General features: G+C 45.3%; 1 protein-coding gene across 8 annotated transcripts in view; it reads left to right on the top strand.

The window, feature by feature from the left end:
* PDE4B (phosphodiesterase 4B) overlaps window positions 1-16,228 on the top strand; it is a 712,123-nt gene that overhangs the window by 674,664 nt on the left and 21,231 nt on the right. The window contains exon 1 of one of the 8 annotated variants that reach the window (XM_007480450.3): window positions 10,851-15,843. The exons of the other annotated variants lie outside the window; for them this stretch is intronic. Coding sequence (XP_007480512.1) covers window positions 15,589-15,843 — 255 coding nt within the window. The 5' untranslated portion in view covers window positions 10,851-15,588. Of the gene's footprint in view, window positions 1-10,850; window positions 15,844-16,228 lie in introns of those variants that run through there. 8 annotated transcript variants of the gene reach the window in all.

Raw genomic sequence — 16,228 nt, 5'->3', positions numbered from 1 at the left:
CACGTCTCTTTCAACAGGGAAAGCTGCAGTTGACTGGGACAGTGCTGCATTCTAACACACCTGCTGGATCCTGTTTCACAGGGATCAATTGGATCCTCTTTGTAGATTTGGGCACTTTCCTAATGAATTCCCATTTGAGATTTCCATGATTCCTACTTACAACAATGGTGTCCATTTCTGACCATCGATTTGGGGGCAGGCAGGGATCAGAATTCTGTTTTCTTTTTTTCATGCCTTTAATTTCCTTGAAAGCTAAGAAATTCTTGTAGTTGAAGAAGAAAAGTACTTAATTTATTTATTTAATTAATATTATATTATAATATATTATTTTTTATTTTATATATAATATAATAAATAAATAAATAAAAATAATTAATTAAAAATAATTAATTTAAAAAAAGGAGCTGTATACTGCTCCAATCCTGGCTTGACCTGAGTGACTTTGGGTAGCTCCCTTTCTTCCTCCAGGCCTCAGTTTACTTATCTGTAATATGAGAGAATTGCCCTGGGTGGGCTCTAACTTCTCTTCCAGCTCAGAATACAGTACTCCTTAGGGGATATCAGGGATGAAAGAGAGAATTTGACCTCACTGTGAGAGCTTCTATACTTTGTATTCTTTTAATTGTAGTGTTTGTGATTTCTTTCTTAATATATCACCATGGGTCAAGAAGGAGAGGAAATTGTGGATTTGATTCGATTTTTTGGAAAATTCTGCTAATAGGGTTAATAGCATCTTGGAGCTGAAAGTAAAGAGATATATCTAACTCATGTATATATAATTTATGAAATAATTGAAGATGATTGAAGAACAACCCTAAAAAGTTAAGTAGAATAAATATAATTCTCCCCATCTCAAAGAAGGGGAAAAAATAACCAAGACCTAAAGAGAGTAAATCAAAATGGCTTGGAAATTTAATTTTACTAGCTGGTTGGCAGAAGAGGTGGTACTAGAATCCATCTTCTATGAGAATCAACATCTTTGTTGACTTTCTTGGATTATTTTTTCTTCCCTCCCTCCCTCCTTCCTTCTTCTTTCCCTCTTTCCTTCTTTCCCTCTTTCCTTCCTTCCTTCCTTCCTTCCTTCCTTCCTTTCTTTCTTCCTTCCTTCCTTCCTTCCTTCCTTCCTTCCTTCCTTCCTTCCTTCCTTCCTTCCTTCCTTCCTTCCTTCCTTCCTTCCTTCCTTCCTTCCTTTTTCTCTCTCTCTTTCTTCCTCTCCTCCTTCCCTCTCTTCTTTCTTTTGACATAGAACAATTTTATTTTCAAATTCAAGAACACAGAAGCAACTTGCATTTAGGCCCATAAAGAATTGTCAGTCCCCAAAGTTGGATCATCCTCATACATAGGCTGTATAATCTATATGATTTATAGTGCTGCCCAGGGTAAGGGAGAGCTGTGAGCCTCCATGTTGGTTCATTCACAGAGCTCTTTCCACCATGCCTGTATCCCATCCGCAAGGCTCCCCTCTTCCTCTTTTTGGACATTTGCCCTGCTTTCTTGGGTTTTAGAGGAAACCATGCCTTCTTCTGTGGTCCTTTTCCCCTAAGCCCATTCCAGGGAGCTTTTGGGACTGCCACAGAATTCTGGGACTTAGTCCCAGGATCATGGACAGAGAATGGAAAACCTTTGAGGGGGGGGGAATGAATGTTCTCTTCTCCATAGTTGGCTTTGTACGTTGTTATTGGGAAGCAGGAGTTTTTATTTGGTTTGGCGCTTGGATGTGTGGTTTACCTTTCTCTGGAAAAGCCCATTTCCTGTGGAACCAGGATCTGAACACTTCAGGGATTGGCCGGGACTGTTGGGAGCTCTGCTGGGTGTTTATTTAATCTGCTCCTGTTGTGTCTGCACTATGGCCACTTCCGTCACAGTTGTGTCTGTAGCAGAGCTGTCTAATTATTTTACCATTGTTCTGTCTATCTCTCATTTCTGGCTAATGTGCTTGTTTTCCCCCTTGAGCCACACTCCCAGGCAATTTAGATAGGGAAACAGATTAACTTCCATGTAAAACTAGGTTCTATACAAAGATCTCCTGATGGGAAAGGGGGACTTGTCATCATTGCTCCTGTTCATGAGACGGAAGACCTGACTGAGTTGGTTTAGTGAGTCATTTGCAAGTCCACAAAGTCTGGGATTTGGGCAGCATGGGGAACCCCCATTATGGGAACCCCTCTACCATCACTGATTCCAACCCTCTGAAACTTGGGAGCTAAGTCCCAGGGTCAGGATCAGAAGTAAGATTCAAACCTAGGTCTTCTTGAGTCCAAACTAGATCTCTTTCTATTACATCCAATTGTGTCATGAATAAAAATACTAACAATAACAGGCAGATATGTAGAATGATTTAAGATTTGCAAAGTGTTTCTTTCATGCTGTCTCATTTTCTCCTCACAACAACCCTGGGCAGGTAGTATTATTATTCCAATTTTAAGGAGGAAATTGAAAATAGAGAGAGGGTAAGCAACTTGCCAGTCACACAGCTAGTGAGTATCTGAATCCACATTTGAACTCAGGACCTCCTGTCTCCAGATCTGGCTCTCTAGCCACTGTGTCGCTTGGCTGCCCCTAATTCGATGACTTTTCTTTTTCTGCCCTCATTAGAATTGGATACTGATGACCACCACTTCCTCCTGGTATCCTTTCTTCCCTTGGCATCCAAATCCTCTTATCTCAGTTCTCTTCCTACCTTAGATTCCGTGGCTGGCTTATCTTTCTCCTCCTGCCCTCTGATTGTGGCTGCATCCCAAGTCCTCTTAAGGTTCTCCCTTAGACTCCCCTAGATTCCATGATCACTTCTAGGTGAGTGATTTTATATAACTCTCTCCAGTCTCTCTTTCAGACTCTGATTGCCTTATAGATTTTTCCACCCAGATCAACTAATCAAATGACAAACATTTATTCAACACTTACCTTTCTTTTTTCTTTTCTTTTTCTTTTTGGCCAGAGACTGCAAAATACTTGGGATCAAAAATTAGAAAAAGGCCTCACACTCAAAATTTTACATTCTAAGCTAAATGGGGACTATATGAAAGGCCCTGGGGCACCTCAGGCTAAAGGGTACAGTGCATTTTGTTCAGAGGACCTGGGTAACCTTGGACATGTTACTTCATCTCTCTGGACCTCAGTTTCCCCAACCATCAAACCAGAGAGTTGGATTAGATGGCTTTTAACATTCAAATTTGAAACTCCAAATTGGACTTGTTGTCTTCCCCAGTAACCCTACTGCTACTTCTGGCATTCCCATTTCTGATGAGTATATCACTTCCCTGCCAGCCATTCAGACTCGTCAATTCACAATCATCTGAGGCTCATTCCCTTTCCACTTACCGCTCCTCCTCCACCTCCACATCCTATTAGTCGCCAAATCTTGGCAATTCTCTCCTAAACAATATCTCTCCTGTCCATCTCATCCTTTCTATTCCACTGCAACCAGTGTAGGTCAGCTGTCATCCCTTTATGCCAAGATTGTTGTAATAGCCGATTAATTGGTCATCCATCCTCCAGTCCTGTCCCTCTCCTCTTCCCCAGCCTTCCCTCCCACCACCACCACTGTTCCTTCTGATTCTGTGCTCTGTGTCTACCATTTATCACTGAAAAATCACAGGTTGCTTCTCAAATGAGCTTTTCATCCTGGTGTTTAAGGTTTTGTGAAATATGACTCCATTCCCATCAGATTCCATTGCATTCGAACTGGAATCTCCTTCCTCCCTTTCCATCTCCCTATTCTTACTTTGCTCTGTCCTTGCTTCAGAACTTTGCTCATCCCATTTCCCCATGTTTGGGTTGGACTCATTGACTGTCCCATCCCATATCCATTTCTTTTTTTTTAACCCTTACCTTCCATTTTGGAATCAATACTATGTATAGGTTCCAAGGCAGAAGACAAGACTGATAATGGCTAGGCAATGGGGGTCAAGTGACTTGCCCAAGGTCACCCATCTAGGAAGTGTCTGAGGCCATATTTGAAACCAGGACTCCTGAGTCTCTCCCATATCCATTTCTTAAAGCCTCTGCCTTCTATGAAGACCCAACCCAAGCCCTAACCCAACTCATTTTCCCAAAATAATTTTACTTGACATTAACTGTCACCATGGAAGTGATCTCTCTCATTTAAAATTCTCATCATGCTTACTTTGGGATTGTTAGAGCTTGTCCAATTCTCCTTCATATCATAATGGATGGGATCATCAGTCTAGAACTAGAAGGAACATTAAAAAAATTTTTATTGAGCATAACATCTGCTTTTACTGAGGAAGAAACTGAAGCAGAGAGGTTAAATAAAGCACCCAGAGTCACACAGGAAACAAGAATCAAAGGCACAGGATTTTAACTCAGGTCCTCTGATTGCCCAGCCATATTCTTTCTCTTGTACCCTATTGCTTCTCTTTCTCAGCCTTTTCCATGATATTAGATTATATGTTTGCTAAAAGCAGAATCTGCGACATTTTCTAGTTTTACAACAGTCAGCTTGGAAAAGTAACAGAGAGATGGCATCTTAGAATTAGGAAAGATCTGAGTTCAAATTTTACCTCAAATATTTGCTAGCCACATGACTCTGGCAAATCACTTAACCTTTCTCAGACTGTTTCCTCATCTGTAAAATGAGGATATGGACAGCATCTACTCCATAAGATGCTGAAAGTCTCAAATGAGATGATATATGTAAAATGCTTTGGAAATCTTAACTGCTGCTAATATAAAGAAATATATAATTTCTTATATAAAACTATATAAATATTACAGTTATCTTTGTATTTCTGTGCTTTATATGAAGTCAATCCTTAAAGGTTTTCAAATTCAATTAATCAAAAAGCATTTATTAAGCACCTACTATGTGCCAGATGCTGTGCTAACCATTGGGTTACCAAAAAAAAAAAGCAAAAGACAATCCCTGCCCTCAGGGAGTTCATAATCTAATGGGAAGACACCAAGCAAACAAATATGTTCACTCAATCAGTAAGCGATTATTAAACACCTTCCATGTGCCAGGCATTGTGCTAAGCAGTGGGGATATAAAAGAGCCAAAAGACAGTCTCTGCCCTCAGGGAGCTTGTAATGGAATGAGGGAGGAGGACATGCAGACAAATGTACACAAAGCAGCTGGGGAGGATAAATAGGAAAAGACCAACTGAGGGCTTGGGAAGGCTTCCTGTAGGAAGTGGAGTGTGAGCTGGGACTTAAAGAAGCCAGAAGGCAGATAAGAAGGGAAAGCAACCAGCCACTGGAGAACTGAATGGAATTCTAGGAGGGGGAAAGCTCCGGGGCAGGAGAAATGGGCAAGCGCAGCTTTTGCTTTCAGCAATCTGCTTTTGAATTGAGGGGGCCGGACAAGGCGACAGAGAATCTGCCTTTGGCGTGCATCTCTCCGGCGGTCCAGGTTTCTGGTCCTTCAGCACCAAAGCAGCCTGTGCACATTTCTCATGAGTAGTTAGTGTGTCATATACTTCACGTGCTGCATCATCTATGCAAGGGGAGGCTGTGGGAAATAGAGGATTAATCACATCGGCTCCTACAACGTGAGACAAAAGGGCACATTTTGGGTGTGGAAAAGCCCCCTCAATCCTCTAGCCTCAGCTCAAACCCCGGACCAGAGGGAACCCACTCCATTAGATTGCTTTTGCTTGTAAGTCTATAGAAGACGTTGTTGGTTCCTTCACATGAGACCATCTCTCTCTGGGCCTCAGTTTACTCATCAATAAAATGGCCTGGAAGTCTGGGGAAGATCAGGCAAGAGATCATCTGCAGGAGCCTTGCGACTCTCATACATTTACATTTACATTTCTGCTCCTTAATTTACTCATTTATATACAAAGAGGAAAGTGGACCTCTCCAAGGTCCTTTCTGGTTCCTTAAGGCTAAGGATTCTTTGCCAAGGAACTGTCTGGCTCATTATGTGCACTTAATTAATCCTTGTTGATGTATTATTATTGATCTATTGATGTCTTATAAGGGAGTGTCAGATAATAGACTGGAAAGAGGACTTCTCCTTGAGCCAGAGGATCTGGATTCAACTCTTGCCTCTGATACTTATTGCCTGTGTAACCCTATGAAAGTTATTTCACTTTCTTAAATCTCAGTTTCCCCACTTTTAAAAAGAACACTCTCTCCTTCTCTCTATCTCTCTCTCTCCTTCCCTCCCTCCCTCTTCTTTCTATCCTCTAAATCTATCTTTTCTCATCTCTATAATGGAAATAATAATAGCTTCCACCTCATAGGGCTATTAGTAGAATAAATTAAGATAATATATATATGTACATATATATATTATAAAGCTCTTTGCAAACCTTAAGTGCTTTATAAGTGTTGGCTAATAGGATTAAGCACATATTATGTGTCAGGGCTATACTTGCCCCCCATCAAGCAGTGGAGGGTAATGACATTTGTTTCATCCTCTGCATTCATACTTAGCTACTCCCAGAATTCTAAGAGCAGAGTTTGAGGTTTGAAAGGAACCTTTGAAATTAGCCAGAATAACCTCCTCACCTCATGGAGGAGGAAACTGAGGCCCAAAGGGGAGAAAGGACTTTTCCCAGGTCACACAAGCCATCCTGGGTCCTCTGACTCCAAATCCAGTATACCTTTCCCCTATCAGTGATATGGATGCATCTTCAAATATTTATTTTCAGGGGAAGGGAGCTGAAACTTAATGTAATTAAGACTATGTGATGACAGGGCAGATGGGTAGCTCAGATTGAGAACCAGACCTGGAGACAGGAGGACCTGGATTCAAATTTAACCTCACATACTTCCTAGCTGCGTGACCCCGGGCAAATCACTTAGCCCCATTGACTTGCCTTTAACTGCTCCTTTTTTGTTTTAATTCAAAGATATTTTATTTTCCCAATTACATGTAATAACAATTTTCCACACACATTTTCTGCAATTATAAAATTCATCCTCTTGGAGATCGTCCGCTCTTCTGCCTTGGGACCAATCCACAGTATTGATTCGGAGTGGGAAGGTGAGGGTTAAACAAACCAGAGAGGAGTTTATGATGTTTGAGAACAGCCACACTGAGCTGCTTTTCTGGTAGCTCTTGTTCCTCCAAGTTGGAACCAGGCTTCGACTAGACCGGAGCGGTTTGATCCTTCTTCCATGGAGTCATCGCTGCCACCCTCAAGGAGGCTCTTCCTGGACAAGAACTCTTTTCTTCCCAGTGAACATTAGGTGCCTTGTCCTCGTCTCACATGCCTCTTAAATCAGAGGGAAGAGGCAGCCTCCTGTCATCAGAGAGCCAGGACATCAAGGTCCACACAGATGATCAGGAGGGTGGAGACTCAGAGCATTGGGGAGCCAAAAGGGGCTGCCCACTGGGGGAGGAAGGTGGTAGATGGGTCCCCCCCACCCAAGAGACCTGTCTAAACCCTTCATTTTACAGATGAGTCTCATAAAGGTCACCCACATAAAGGCAGAAGGAGAAGAGGGACAAGAACATCTGATTTCATTTCAAATCTGAAGTTGGAAGATTTAGAGCAATATTGCATCAGAAAAGGGTGCTTAGATTCATTAGGAAAACTGGAAAGACCCAGTAAGTCATGAGATTACATTTTTTCTTCTAAAAACTCAATCAAATTTTAAACTCTTTTAAAGATTTAATTTCACAAGAGAGAGAGAGAGAGAGAGAGAGAGTGAGAGAGAGAGAGAGACGAGAGAGAGAGAGAGAGAGAGAGAGAGAGAGAGAGAGGCTGTGTATTCTGGAAGCAAGTGAGCCAGATGAGGAGTTTGGAGACCAGCCTTCTTTCTTGTCTCATTGCCTCAGTTTACCTGCGTATTCTTCTCTGGTGGGATTGGTTCACCAGAGGGCCTCTAAGGCTGCCTGCCAGCTGTGGTTTTCCATGAATGGAATGTGCCTCCCTTAGCTAACCTCCCAACATCCTGCTATTCTTAATGCTATTACTAACAAAGTACAAAATATGATTCAAGATCGAGTCTTGCGTCAGGTCAACGGGAAGACCTTAATGACATTGGCAGTCAGTCTCTTCAGGAGGCAGAGCAGGAAGATCCTGCACAATGGGGAGCCTGTCTCCCGGCTGGGCACACACACACGGACCTTCACTTGTTGCTGCTGTTGGGCTTCTGCACAGCCTGGTCTAACTGGCTTCAGCCTGAGAAGGGTCCCAGGGGGGCACACAGTCACCGCCCTTCATAGCCCTCTTGGGCTAACCACTGAGGGCGTTGATGACCTCAGGAACACAGAACCTCCGAGGCAGAAGTCCAGAACTGGGTCAACGGTCCCCTCAACAATATGACCAACACCTAGTCATCCCCCCTTTCCTCTAAGACCTCTGGGGACTGGAAGCTACTCCCTTCTTAGGAATTGCTAGGAAGTTTTTCAACAAAGAGGATTAGTTATTCAGAGATGGCCCAAAACACATCGAGCTGCCATCCTTAACACAAGCAACCTTTCATGAACAGAGACTTAATACAGCCCAGCCTCATTTTTTTTTCGGAAATGTGCTGGGTTTGCTTTGTCATCATAGAATATTAAAACCTAAAGGAAGCTTAGAACACAGAGGTTAGCAGAACCAGAAAGGACATTGGAACATGGAACTCTAGAATATGGAAATGGCAGAGGGGAAGGCACCTTAGAGTATACAACGTGGGAAGGAACAGAGGAAAGAAACAAGCATTTATGAAATGCCTACTATGTGCCAGGCACCATGCTATGTGCTTTCCAGATATCATCTCATTTCACGTTCACAAAGACCCTGAAAGGAAAATGCCCTTTTGACAATAGAGCAAACTAAGGCAGGAAGCAGTTAATGATTTGTCCAAGATTACACAGCTATCTGGCCCAGCCTGCTGGCTACTTCTCAATACAGAATAGTCATTCTAGAAGGGGGCTTAGAACACAAAATAGTGCTATATAGAATGGGCAGATCCAGAAATGACCTTAGAACACATTTTAGAGGTGGCAGAGACTTGCGAATGTAGACTATTAGACCCAGAGATGGCCTTAGAATATAGTTTTGGCATCGAAAGGGACCCAAATATTAGAGCTGCAGAAGGATGTCGAGAACAGGTTCTTATCAGAAAATTTAGGACACATGGAATGTAGAGCTGGAAGGAACCTTAGTGGTAATCTAGCTGCCTTCCTCCTGCCTATTTAATTTGGTGAAGACTTCATGACAAGGATTAGTGTGTACCATCATCCATTGATCTGTGCACGTAGCCCAAAGTACCTTCCCCCTACAGGAAATTCAGACAACTGATAAAATAGCTGAGATGGAAACAATATCTCTCTGCAGCAGCTTCCAAAGTCGAGAAAATTTGAAGCCATAAAACAAGCAGTTCCTCTGGGGAATGCTTGTTTCTAAATTACATCGCAACTATTGGTGGTACTTTTTAACGGCTATTAAAGAAAGTCAAGAAGCAAACTTGAATTGTAGCTGCCCTCATGGAGAAGATAGATTTCAGGAAATCTCTCTGGACAAAGCTTAGTTTGGAGTCTTTCAAGATTCTCTCCTTTGTCTCCGTCTCTGTCAAGCTGTGTCCTCTTTTGTCACTTCTTCCCCCCCCATTCCCTCCTTTCCTCTCCCTTTCTCTCCCTCTCCTCCTTCCCTCTCTCTCTCTGTCTCTCTCCCTCTCTCTCTCTGTCTCTCTCTCCCTCCCTCTTTCTCCCTCCCTCTTCCCTCCCTCTCTCTCTCTCTCTCTCTGTCTCTGTCTCTGTCTCTGTCTCTCTCTCTCTCTCTCTCTCTCTCTCTCTCTCTCTCTCTCTCCCTCTCCCTCTCTCTCTCTCTCTCTCTCTCCCTCCCTCTCTGTCTCCCTCTCTCTCTCTCTCTCTCTCTCTCTCTCTCTCTCTCTCTCTCTCTCTCTCTCTCTCTCTCTCTCTCTCTCTCTCTCTCTCTCTCTCCCTCTCCCTCTCTCTCTCTCTCTCTCTCTCTCTCTCCCCCTCCCTCTCTGTCTCCCTCTCTCTCTCTCTCTCTCTCTCTCTCTCTCATCTCTCTCTCTCCTCTCTCTCTCTCTCTTCTCTCTCTCTCTCTCTCTCTCTCTCTCTCCCTCTCCCTCTCTCCCCAAATTCTATTTTTGTATTTTAGAAGAAAATTAAGGCCAATATCAGATTTCAATACATCAAAGGAAGGACCCATGATTTTGGCAATGTCAGTATGACCCCAATATGTCTTACTATATGGCCTTTGGGAGTTTCTGTGACTAAAAATTATTGTGATTCAATAGCCCATCTTCTACCAGATATCTACAGACTGGTCATCTGATGGCAGACTTGTCATCCGTGGGTCCCTATGTGGAACCTTTGCAGCATGGTAGAATCTAGAATTTGGCCCCTGCTGGCCTTTCCCTTGGGGAACTCAAGATTACCTTCTTGCCAAAAGGAAGTCTTGGAGGAAGACGTCAGAGTAGGACAGTTAGGACTGACCCATGTAAAACTCCCACCCCCAGCAGCATAAGTAAACACATTCTTTTCCTGAATTATCTTTAGTGACCTGTGCTTGTTTGCGGTGTGAGTAGCCCCAGTGGGGGCCTTCGGGGTCAGAGCAGGACTCTAAGAGCTCTCCTAGAGGAAAGGAGAAGCAGAGGTCAAAGGGACCTTCAGTGCGGTGGGCCCATGATATGATGGGTGAAGCATTTCTCCTGATAGTTGGGGAGAGGGGCCTCGATGCATTTTTAAAATGGGGGGAATTTCTTGGAACTTCCAAGAACTAGGTGTCTTGGGCTGGCAACCCAAGCATGGACAGCCAGTGGTGAAGGAAAGAATGAGGCTCCAAAATCTGATTAAGGATATTTCTTCCTCAGCTATTGCAGGGTCTTTTCATGTCAAAGCATTGCCAAATTGGATTATCTTGGTTATTTCTCAATAACTGAAGAACTTTTCATGTTTTTCTTGGTAATGATTCCTGGCTGAGTCATCTCATCCTCTGCCTCAGTTTCTCCAGCTATATATTGGGGATAATAATAGACCTTACATCCTCTGGCTGGTGGGAGGATCAAATGAGATAATAATAGTAATAAGCACTTAGCACCATGCCTGGCACATAGTAGGTGCTTTTTAAATGCTCTAAGAAGTAGAGGCAAGGATCGAGAGCATTTGGGGCAAGCAGCCAAGTAACAGAGGCAGGACAGTCTTCTCTCTAGAGTCCAAGTCTATGGCTGTATCTCTGGCTTCAATGAGGAATATACCTTGAGAGCTCAGAAAGCTGCCATCCGTTTTATCTTAGAATTCAAAGGGGTTAGTCAACGAATAAATGGGGCAATGAGTAGAGTGTTAGGTTAGAGACAGAAAGACCAGAATTCAAATCCAACCTCAGAAACTTAGTTCCTAAACTTCTCTCAACTTCAGTTTTCTCATTCCTAAAATGGAGATAACAGTAGCACATACCTCATAGGGTTGTCAGGGGCTCTATAAATATTTGTGACCATTAAGTATCATTTATTTCAATTCCCTCATTTTGTTGCCCATCAGCAACTAAATCAGGATTCGAATTCAGGACACCCGACTTCCTTCAAGTGGTCTTTACCCTACACCAACCTGCCTTCTGATTGAATAGGCATGAATTCTATTCAGCAGCTAGAGGCTGCAATCCTAACTAGGCCACGTCCACTAAACCATCTCCCCATCCTTAAGCTTAGATATGTTACATCCTGCCTGTCCCCTACGGTGTCTTATCATATAAGCTGGAGCTAATTGAATTAATTGGATGCGTGACACCCTCAGTCTGCTCCTCCAGGCAGGGCCATGGCTGTCTCCTTTGGAAACAGGCTTGCATTGGTTCCCAAGTAAGTAGGGATCTCAGAAAGGCTCTCCGATGAGGATAATGATGGCCCGAGTTGTCTCAGTGATGCCCATCCCCACAGATACGGCACAGGCTTTCAGAGAGGAACAGACATCCGTTGCTAAGCAACGTTTGGAGGCCTGGGTCTCTTCCTCACTCTAGGTAGAGGGGCAACAGCTGCTCCCCCCTTCACTCAAGGACTGCGTGGGCCCACCTGCTTCCAAGTCGCCTTAGCGAGAGTATGTTACCTGGGGACGTCCCTCTGCACCCTAAGTGATGGGCTTCCTGGGGGAACTTAGGGTAGGAGAAAGACGAGGCTTTTGTCTATTTGTCTTTCTTTGTGTGCCTCCAGCCATGCCTCTTCCCTAACAGGCCCACCATTCTCCCACAGGCAGGGTGGGAATGAGCGGGACAGCCCCTCTCTGACTGATGCCAGAATAAAAGTCTCTCACTCTGGACTCGCGTGTCCTCTGGCTGGACGAGTCAAGAAAAACACATTGGTGGGGGCTTCCTTTGAGCCAGTGTTTGAGATGTGAGCTACATGGCAGAATGTGCACACCGAGCAGAGGTTTGAAGGGGGTCCTGCATGTTAGAGTGACTTAGAGGCTACATTTTGTCATTTAAAAAAAACCATACAGTAGCTTTGGTTTGTCTGATGAGAAAAAAGTCAAGACAAAGAATTCCATTTCCCAAAAGAATGAAGGAGGAGGACGAGGGTTCTTCACCTACAGTCATCGCCCTTCCAAGAAGCCCCAAGGAATCGAGCCACAGCAGTACACTGGAAAGACTTCTTTCAGATAGCATCAGAACCCCCTGATTCGGGGGTTCGAGACTGTCTCTGCCACTTCCTTGCTGTACAGCTCTGAGCAAGTCACCCTTCCTGGGTCTCCGGTTCTTCATTTGTGCCATGCAAGTGCCAATTTTCAGTCTGTCTCCCAATCCGTCCCTGTGATCTTCAAGGACCCTTCCTCCTCTGGAATCTGCCAGGGGCGCTGGAAGTAGACAACATGGCGACTGTCTTATCCTTCCTCCAGCCTCCCCCCACCCCCACCCCCCACCCCCGCTTGTTGGGTCCTGACAAGGCTCTTCAAATGCTCGTCAGATGAGAAACACATGACTTCCAATGGTGAAGAGGGGGTCACAGCCGCCGTACGACAGGGGCCTCAGCCATGCGCCTCTGATGCCTCTGGCTGTGCCTCAGTCATGTGGGGCATCATCCATCCTTCTCAGAGCTGCAGCAACTTCAAAAGGGAGTTTGTTTGTTTATTGCACCGCCTTCCAACCTCTCTCAGACACTGACTGACCCAGGAAGGGACCCCTCAACAGGCATGGGAGGGAGCCTTTTTTTATGTGATTTATATTCAAATGACACTTAATATGTTCACATAGGATCTATTCAATCAACACATACAATTATTGCTGGAATGGAAATATATATCCACACAGACAAATTCCGTTTACACACACACACACACACACATTTGAATATAAATCACATAAAAGCCCTTACTTGTCTCCTAGGTCAGCCTCTGTGGGAGAGTATTGTGCAGGGGTGTATACGGATGTGTATGTGTGCATGTTAGGGGCTGTATGTGGACTACATGATACCAGCTGCTTCTAAGTGGCTTTGGCAAGAGTATCTTGATATTTCCTGGTGGGTTACTTAGCGTTAGGGTTAAAATTGGTCCTCCCAAGCTCCTGTAGAGTGGGTATTATTATCTCCGAGGCAGGCTGAATGACCTGGCTAGGGTCACATAGGAAGGAAGGAGAATCCTTGCCTCTAGGTTTCATTTTTATCACCTGTAAAAGAAAGGAGTTGAGCTGGTTGCCTTCTAATGTCTTATCTAGGTCTACAGACCAATCCCATGCAATAAAAGATCATTGGTTTTTGAGCCAGAGGACGAGGGCACAAATCCTGCCTCTGAAATTTACTACCTCAAGAAAGTCACTTAATCAATCTTGGTGGACCTCAGTTTCTTCATCTGAAAAAATGAGAGGATTAGACTAGATGAACTGTTTTATTTTTTTAAAAAACCCTTACCTTCTGTCTTAGCACCAATACCACGTTTTGGTTCCAAGGCAGACAAGCAGTAAGGGCTAGGCGATGACAGTTAAGTGACTTGCCCAGGGTCACACAGCTGGGAAGTGTCTGAGGACAGATTTGGACTTTGGATCTCCCACCTCTAGGTCTGCTGCTCCAACTGGATGAAGTCTCAAGGTCTCTTTTAGTTTTAGACCTCCAAGTTAATTCAGTCTGTCCAGAACTCCAAATTCCCTTCTGTAGATGTGACCAAATCAGCCTCCCAAATTATGTTCTTGTCATTCATAGGGCCTCAGTGTCTTTATCTTAGCCCAACATTGCCTCAAAGAAAATCCTATTGGAGCTCTCCTGGAAAGGAATGGTAGATCTATGGCTTTATGGCTATTCCAGGGTTACGGGTTCAGCCAACCAGAAGTCTCCCCTTCTTAGCCGGTGCCCTTGAGACTCCGTGCCACTGTTGGTGATGGCACACAGATCTGGATATCTGTGGCCTAGGGCCATTGCAGATGGGCAGAAGGGGGTCAGGTGCCATGGGGCAGCTTCAGTAAGCCTTTCCATGGTTCCCTCAGGTCTAGGGTTGGAGATGCAGCCCCCCTGCCTCTGAGCCCATGTTGACAAGATCAAGAAAGGGAGGAAATTAGATAAAAAGTAGGGAAGTGAATTATCTAGCCTGTGGGGGAGGGGGGCATAGAATTTGAACCTAAGAACCAATGCAGGTTTCTTTTCAATCCATCCCTTGGTTCTTTTTTTTTTTTAACCCTTACCTTCCATCTTGGAGTCACTACTGTGTACGGGCTCCAAGGCAGAAGAGTGGTAAGGGCTAGCCAATGGAGGTTAAGTGATTTGCCCAGGGTCACACAGCTGGGAAGTGTCTGAGGCCAAATTTGAACCCAGGACCTCTTTAGGCCTGCCTCTCCATCCACAGAACCACCCAGCTGCTCCCCCCCCCACCTTGGTTCTTAAAGGAAGGATTTGATAGAATGTTAAAATGTTCACAATCCCAGGTGACTCCTCCCTGCCTGACAGTCCATGAATGGGTCAGAGAGGGCTTCCTTCCCCCCCAGATTGGGAGTGTTTGAGAGGGACTAATCCGTCCTGGAACCTCCTGCCACTGTCCATTCACAAGGGACTGAGCTAATGACATTCTGCACATGCAATCAGCTTGAAGAAGAAAGTGGTGGGGGCTTTCCCCCTCCCCCAGCCTTGTTTTGTCTCTTGGTCAGACTGGCAGTTTGGGCACAGCCTGGGTCCCTCCCGTAGAATGCAGTTGGTGGGGCTTATTTTATTTTTTAAATGATCTTCATCTTGGGGCTCCTCCATCAGAAACTGGTTGCCGCTGTGGCACGTTGCAAAGGAAGGACCCTAGCCCGAAAAAGAGAGATGGGGCGGCGAGGCGAGTGCGGAGCAGCCCTGCCTTTGTCTTGAGGGTGCCCGTGGCAGATTCCGCGCGCTGCAGGGGAAAGGGTTAACGCACACCTAGTCAAGTTGGGGGAGGGGGCCCACTTCAGGATTCCTTAAGTATCTCGAGGGCTCCCTCCATCTTTCTCATCCTCTTTAGAAAGATGGCCGTGTTTCCCTGGCTGGCAACCCCCTCCGAAAAGAATCCTTCCTCCTCCGCCGCCTCTTTCTGCTGAGCAGTGCTAATGGGAACTGGAAAGCCCTGCAAGCACCCAAGGCGGCGGGACGATCTATAATTCATAAGTGCTTCCAGCCAGCCAGCTGCATCCATTTGGGCTCCTCCGTGCAGTCCCTGCTTTCTCGTTGCCCCCTTCTGCCAGGAAATAAGGGGCTCCTCGGGCTTTTCCGCAAGGATGGAGCGCAGAGATGGGCTTCGTTGGGGAGCGGAGAATACCCCCAGGCGGGGATTCTCTCTATTTTAGGGTCTGTCGTCATTTGGCCACTGGATCTGCTGGGGTTTCCTCCGTCCTCCTCGGGAGTTGCCGGCTCTGGGCACCAGGGATTCACTGCAAGGGATTGGTGTGTGCTGCGGGTCAGGTCGCGTCGCGGTGGCGGTGTGCAGAGCTTTCCAAAATGCCCGAGGCAAACTATTTACTGTCCGTATCTTGGGGTTACATCAAGGTGGGTCCTCGTCCTTCCCGATGGCTGGGACAGGTTGGGGACAAAGCCGAGCGCTATTTGTCTGGCGTGTTATGGGAAGAGCGCGCCTGTAATTGTTCGCCCAGATCGAGCTGGGGAAATCGCGGCAGGTTCTGGGACTTCCTCCCGGGGCTTTTGGGGAAAACGAGGCTCCCTCTGATTTTCTCAAACTTTTAATGTGTTCCCTTTCCGTGAGGCTTGTGGAGCCAATTGTACGGCGGGGCTGATTACTAGGAAAAATAGCGACGCAAAACAGCTCTTGCGTGTTGTGTTCTTGGACCAATTCTCTCTCCAACGTGAAAAACCAAATCTGCGTCCTTTGTCTGCCTAAAAGGGGGTCTGGTGTTCTTGGGAGGGAGCGGGTGAG

Source organism: Monodelphis domestica, chromosome 2 (assembly GCF_027887165.1).
Source record: "Monodelphis domestica isolate mMonDom1 chromosome 2, mMonDom1.pri, whole genome shotgun sequence".
Taxonomy (NCBI): domain Eukaryota; kingdom Metazoa; phylum Chordata; class Mammalia; order Didelphimorphia; family Didelphidae; genus Monodelphis; species Monodelphis domestica.
Note: the sequence above shows the minus strand (reverse complement) of the source record. Positions and strands in the feature narration are given on the sequence as shown.